Source organism: Cicer arietinum, chromosome 2 (assembly GCF_000331145.2).
Source record: "Cicer arietinum cultivar CDC Frontier isolate Library 1 chromosome 2, Cicar.CDCFrontier_v2.0, whole genome shotgun sequence".
Taxonomy (NCBI): Eukaryota; Viridiplantae; Streptophyta; class Magnoliopsida; order Fabales; family Fabaceae; genus Cicer; species Cicer arietinum.
In genome coordinates, this window is record NC_021161.2 from 9,139,735 (window position 1) to 9,147,032 (window position 7,298).

General features: G+C 26.4%; 1 protein-coding gene across 1 annotated transcript; it reads left to right on the forward strand.

The window, feature by feature from the left end:
* Nucleotides 1-3,400: 3,400 nt before the first annotated feature.
* LOC101502506 (probable F-box protein At1g44080) lies at nt 3,401-4,600 on the forward strand. Its single transcript, XM_004489937.1, has one exon. The coding sequence runs from the start codon at nt 3,401-3,403 to the stop codon at nt 4,598-4,600; it is 1,200 nt and encodes a 399-aa protein (XP_004489994.1).
* Nucleotides 4,601-7,298: the final 2,698 nt, after the last annotated feature.

Below are 7,298 nucleotides of genomic sequence, written 5' to 3' on the forward strand. Positions count from 1 at the left end.
TTTTTTTATAAGGATTAAATAAAAATTTGAAATGTATAAAGACTAAAATTTTATTTAACACTTTTTTAATCATTATTATACTTATTTTTTATTTTTATTAAAAAATAACAAAAAAATAATATTAGAAATATTTTCCTAACAAACTTCCACTTTTTATGCATTTTTATTTGGGGGCTGATCTAACAAATTTGCACTAATTAATGATATATATCTTTAGCAAGATACGTGGGTGCCCCAGAATCTTGAGTTGATTTTGTCTAAAAAAAATAAATTCTTGAGTTGATTTTGTTTTAAAAAATATTAAATCTTAGAGTTGATTTAGTAAAAAAACATCTTGAGGGGATGAAATCCTTATAAATATTAAATAAATTATTGTTAAAAATTATTGTTAAAAAAATTAAATTTTTTCATTCAAATAATAATAAAAAAATTATTGTTAAAAATTAAATTTTTTCATAAAAAAATATAAAACAAATAATCAATATTTTTGTTTGGAGAAATATATCATTTTTAAGTTTAGGTCAAATTAAATTTTCTATACTTTATCACTAAAAAAATTACTTTTACGAAAATAACAATACAAAAAGATTTATTTCTAATAATTTTTTATTAAATAAATACTTTTTTAGTCCTTATAAAATTATAATCTTATAAGATTAATTTTTAAACTTTTTTATTAATTTTTAGTTCCTATTTAGTTTTTATAGGTGTTTTTTGAAGGACTAATATTATTACTTTTTTACAAAGTAGGAATTAAAAATGAATAATTTTCTTTTTAAAGATTAACATATTGAGAATCTTTTTTATTACGACTAGAAATAAAATTTTATAGAAATTAAAAATTTATTTGATCTTTTTAATAGTTATTATATTTTACTTATTTTTATTAAAAAAATTATTATAAATATTCTCCTAACAAACTTGCACTTTTGTTTTTGGGTGATTTAAACAAACTTGCACCTTCAGTCAAAAACAAAAAAAACCAACTGGCACCTAATGATTTATATCTTCAGCAAAATAGGTGTGTGCACAAGAATATGTCTTGAGTTGATTTAGTAAAAGAAAAAGAAAAAGTAAATCTTTGAGCCGATGAAATCTTTATAGCTTTATAAATATTAAATACAATATGATATATCTTCAAAAAGCCACCTACCTAATTAAAAACAAAAAGTTTAATTGCAGTTTTGGTTTTTCATTCTATTTCTTCCTAGTTTTAGTCTCCAAACAGAATTTTGGATCAAAATTTTATTGAAAAGACCAAAACTAGAGAAAAATAAAATAAGAAGACTACTTTAGTAATTCAGTTAAAATAAAATAAGAGAAACAAAACCGCAATTAAATCAAAACAAAACATAGCTATGCATTCATGGTGAAAAAACTTAGGCACTTAGACTCACATGCAGCTCTTGTATGATTATTAAGAAGAAGTTAATTGAACTATCGTGAGACTAACACAACCTATATAACATTTTTGAAAGAATTTTGATAATTAAAACTTTTTGTTTAGTTTTTTTTTTTTTTTTTTCACGAATTATAATAATTAGATAACTTAGTAGTATAATAAGAGGCTTTGTTTGTTGAGTAAAAAAAATTTTGTTGCAATATGAGACAACAAACAAAACACCTCCTTGTTAGCAAATCGATTGTAAAATCTACATATTTAAAAGAATCTTTAATACAAATGATAATAATAACAATTCATAACAACAATAATAATAATAATTTTCTTTATATATGTTTCTATGCTTGGCTTTATATATATATATATATATATATATATATATATATATATATATATATATATAGATGGGTGTGTTTTTTTTTTTATTTAATATGTTAAATTTCAAAAACAGCATAAAATTTAAGATTTCTTTTTTTAAATATAAATTTGCTCCCTTTTTATTATTTTACAATTTTGTTAGTATATGTTTCAAAATTTACTTATTTGTCCTTCTAATCTTTTAAATGGTACGGTCATTTTCCAAATTTTGTAAAGTAATTGATATAATTTTTACAATTTTGTAAAATTGTATTAATTTTTAGTTTAGTCAATTAACTTTTTCAAAATTTTAATTTTAATCTATTTTAAACTATATTTCCATTGCAATTGATATTCACATTCTAAATTACTATCTATCACTTCAATAAATATTTTTAATATAAAATATTACATATAATTTCAATAAATATTTTTTTACATAAAACATAACATAGAAATTATAGAGATTAAATAAAATGCAACAAAATAAGCTATATTATGGAATATAAAAAAGACACCACCTTACAAAACACACCACCTTAATAAAAAATTATGCCTACCCCTGTGCCTACGCCTATGTACGTGAACTCAATTTAGGAACATTTATGTAAATAATGTTCAATTATGCACTTTCTCTACCCACTACAAAATTTTATATGCATTTGAATTCAGTGAAGTATATGTACGTGAACTAACTAAGTTCAAGTACGCATTTTTCCTACTTGCTGCAAAGAATTATATGTATTTGAACTCAATTTATTTATATGTACATGAACTATGTTAAGTACGCATTACCCCTACTCACTTCACATTTTATTACGTGAATTGAATTTAAGTACACATGTATCTACTCATTGCAAATTTTTATCCAATAATTAGTCGACATTCTAAAACTATTACATATCATTTACACTAAACATATAAATACTTACTAGACCAATACCTAACAAAATAAGCTTTTGATCCATGACAAAAAGAATCGGAACATGTATATAGAAGCAACCGTGTTAGTTATAATATTAGCAAGAAAACAAGCTTTGAATCCTTGATATTATATGCACGAGCATGACCAATTATGTTATAGAAACAATGTGGAAGACATAATATATTTTTACGTTTAATTTAAATTAAATTTCCATCTATTTTTATGATTAAAAATAGTTACATTTTTTGGAAGTAACAATAACAATATGATTTCTAATAATTTTTAATTCCTATTATGATTTTATAGGTATTAAAATGTTGAGTATTTTTTTTATAAGGATTAAATAAAATTTTGAAATTTATAAAGGCTAAAATTTTATTTAACACTTTTTTAATCATTATTATATTTATTTTTTATTTTTATTAAAAAAATAACAAACAAAAAAAATTAGAAATATTTTCCTAACAAACTTCCACTTTTTATGCACCTTTTTTTTTGGGGGGTGATCTAACAAATTTGCACTAATTAATGATATATATCTTTAGCAAGATACGTGGGAGACCCAGAATTTTGAGTTGATTTTGTCTAAATAAAATAAAATCTTGAGTTGATTTAGTAAAAAAAATTAATATTGAGGTGATGAAATCCTTATAAATATTAAATAAATTAAGTATGACATGCCTTCAAAACCAGCTACCTAATTACAGAGCATAGCCATGGAAAGGGATTGGGCAAACTTAGAGTCACTTGCTCTCGACATTATTATTTCGAAGCTAATTGAACCAATTGATCACATTTGGTTTGGTTCCGTATGCAAGAATTGGCACTCAATTGCAAAGCTTAATCATCTAAACAACTACAAATTTAGGAACAATATATTGCCTATGTTGATGATCCCTTCAAAGAAGAATCCAAGAAAAAGAAGTCCAAGAAAAAGAAGTTTGTTTAGCATATCAGCAAACAGAGTGTATGAATTTCAATTGACAGTGTTTTCTAATAAGAGAGTTTGTGGTTCAACTCATGGTTGGATTGGAACCGTAGATCAAAATAATGTCATAACTTTGGTGAATCCTTTTAAGGATGTAGCTCCTATTATTCTACCTCGGATTGATGTTTATGATTCTTATAAGTATTATGAATTCGATGTACGTAAGGTTACTTTGTCGGTTGACCCTATAACAAATCCAAATGATTACGTGGTTGCAGCAATTTATACTAACCGTGGGTGTCTTGCTTTCATGAAAGCAGGACAAGAGTTTTGGACGTACATGGATGACATTGACAACCCGCGCCATACTGGTTTCATCGATGTTGCATTCTACAAAGATTTGGTGTATGCCGTATCTTGTCGGAATGAAATTGTCTCCTTTGATCTTTGTTATTCTACTTGCCCTTATCGATTTGAAGAGAGAATTCCAAATTTTGTTAGACAACGAGATGAAGATGAAGATGAAGATGAAAGTTACTTTCCACTAGCTTATCTAGTGACATCATTGGAGGGAGATCTGTGGATGGTGAGAAGGTTTGTAGATACAGTGTATCCTTGTGTTGGTGGCTCTGAAAATAATGGTACACAAAGTTTTCAAGTGTTTAAGTTGGAATTGGATTGCACAGGCGAAAAGCTTATAAATATGATCAAACTTGAGACTTTGGGAGATAATGTGTTATTCTTGGGTGGCAGTGACTCAACGTCTATATCAGCTTCATATTTTTCATGTTACGTACAAAAGAATTCTATTTATTATACTGATAATTATATTGACGATACACCAGTTCGTTATCCTCAAGTCCCTTATGATATGGGAATCTATAATGTAAAAGATGGAAGTTTTGGTATTCATTGCCCTTTCAAACCTTATTTCAAGGGTTTGGCACCTCCTGTATGGGTTCTGCCACCTTTTCAGTGGGATTGCTAAGTTTTTTTTTTTGTTGAAAACAAATTGAAGGTAAAGTGATTTTGCTTCAATTGAAAGACGTTAGTGTCTATTGATTGCTTACTAATAGATTTACACTAGTTTGTAATTGATGACTATTTTGATTTAATTTTTAATTAGTTTTTTTTTATATTTATTTGTCTTGTTTATAGAATTACTTTTATTTTTGAAATATCGACAATATTTATTTCTATCTTACTAATGACTAGAGTTTGTTTTTCTCGTAAGAAGATTGTAGTTTTTTTTTTTACAAAGAAGAAAATCATAGTTTTTTGTTAATTGAAGAAGAAGATTATAATTGACATATTCTTAGTACTGTTTTGATTTTAATTACTATATTTTTAATTCAAATTTGAATTATAATTAGTTTAGATTTGATTTAAAATTGATACCGGGATTATATTAAATTAGATTTGATTTAAATATGATTTCAAGATTAATTCAATTATTTAATTAAGTAAATAATGATAAAATTATAAATAAAAGTTCAAATCTTTATATAACATATTAAAAAAGATTCACAAATTTTCAGCAAAACACGTTAATTTAGTCTTTTTCTTTGATACACGATACTTCTGAGGTAGCACAATCAAAAATACGTCTTTCAATTATTCTCTTAATTATCTTTGTTTTTATTAATTTTACTTTTAATATTTTCGATGTTTATATTATGTAGATCGTAAATATAAAATTTTATATAAATTTAAAATAATTTGATATATCATTAAAATATATTAAATTAATAATTTATGTATTTTTATTATACAATGTTATTGTTTATAAATCTGAATAAATTCAAAAACAATTTTTTTTAGCCCATACAAATGGAGGTTATGTATGATAAAATACAAATTTTCCGCTATCTAACGCGTGTATACAATTTCGGTACCTGTTGTGTCATGTTAGAAACTAAAAAACAATATATATTCTAAGATATTACGGAAATCCAATTTTAACTATTGTCTACAGCTGTGTATTTTTGAAATTTAAAAATTTGTAAACTATTTTCAAAAAGAAATAAAATAAGAGGGAATAGTCAAATTAGTCTTTTAAATTGTAATACTAATCCTTGAATTTTACAAAATTGGTAAACACAATTGAAATTGTAAAATAGTAATCGAAATAGTTTATATTTACACTTTTATCTTTAAAAATTACAATGTCACATGTTAATTAAATATTTGATCATTCTACGTTGATTTTATATTAATGTCATTATGATGTTGTTGGGTGGGCTCACTCCCCAAGTGGAACCCACCAATTTTACTAATATTATTATTATTTTTGAAATAAAAAGAAAAAGAAAAAAAAGAGTTTAATGGGCTTGACCCACTTGAAGGTAATAAAAAGAATTTAGAAATCCCTAAGAGATATACAAACAGACAACGGAAGAAGAACGGTTGCCATAGAAGAAAAATAAGGGTTTGGTTTCAGTGGTGGTAACAGTGTGTAACAAACTTGCTCCGTTTGATCTACAAATTTAGTATGTTATTCCTACCAGAGTTTGTTATTTTAATATATAATTTGAGTAGTTTTATCTTCTCTGAGAGTTACTTTGGCATACCCACTTTAGTGGAATGTTGTTATAAAGTTACTATAGGGTTGTTATTGTTGATTGATATTCCCTATTGTTATTAGGAAGACTCTTGGTGTACCCATTAATTATTATAGTGGAAGTTTTTACTGGACTAGGTCCCGTGGTTTTTATTCTCTCAATGGAAGTTTTCCACGTTAAAATTGTGTTTGTCTCATATTTAATTTTCTGTCAATTATTATTGCTCTTGGAATTGTATTTTCTGTTTGGCCATTTATCTGCACAAGTGGGGGAAAAAAAATATTCCGCATTATTGAGATAATTATCGCTAATTATCTTTGGTTTTTCCCAACAAAGTGGTATCTAGAGCTCGGTTATTTGATTTGTGAATTTAAATGGAGGAGGAAAATAAAAGTCCCAATATGATTAAACTCAACTCTTCTAATTACACACTTTGGAAGACTTTCATGGAAGACTTTCATGGAAGACATGTTATACAATAAAGATTTGTATGATCCTATTGAGGGCGACACTATTGAACCCGCAGAAAAATCTGGCGCTGACTCGAAGAAGATGAATAGAAAGGCAGTGGCGTTGATCAGGCAGTGGTTGGATCTGAGTGTATATCCACATGTTGAAACTGAAATAGATGCTAACAAGATGTGGAAAAAATTAAAAGAGTTGTATGAACGAAAGAATGTGCAAAATAAAGCATTCTTGATTCGAAAGCTGGTGAATATCAAATATAAAGATGGGGATTCAATGGCAGAGCATATGAGTATTTTTCAGAATACAATGAATCAGTTGACAACCGCAGAAATTAAATTAGATGATGAGTTGCAAGCGTTGTTATTATTGAGTTCCTTGTCTGATAATTGGGAAGTCCTTGTTGTGACGTTGACCAATTCAGCTCCAAGTGGAAAGTTGAAAATGTCAACAGTTAAAGAGAGCATGTTGAACGAAGAAGCTCGAAGAAAGGAACGTGGTTTGATTCATTCTTCCTCAAAGTCAGAAGCACTAGTTACAGAGTCACGGGGGAGAAGTCAATCTAGAAACTTCCATAGACGCGATAACTCGGAAAGTCGTAGCAAGTCAAGAAGCAAGTCGAGGACTAGAAAGGAAGTGATATGCTATCATTGTGGCAAA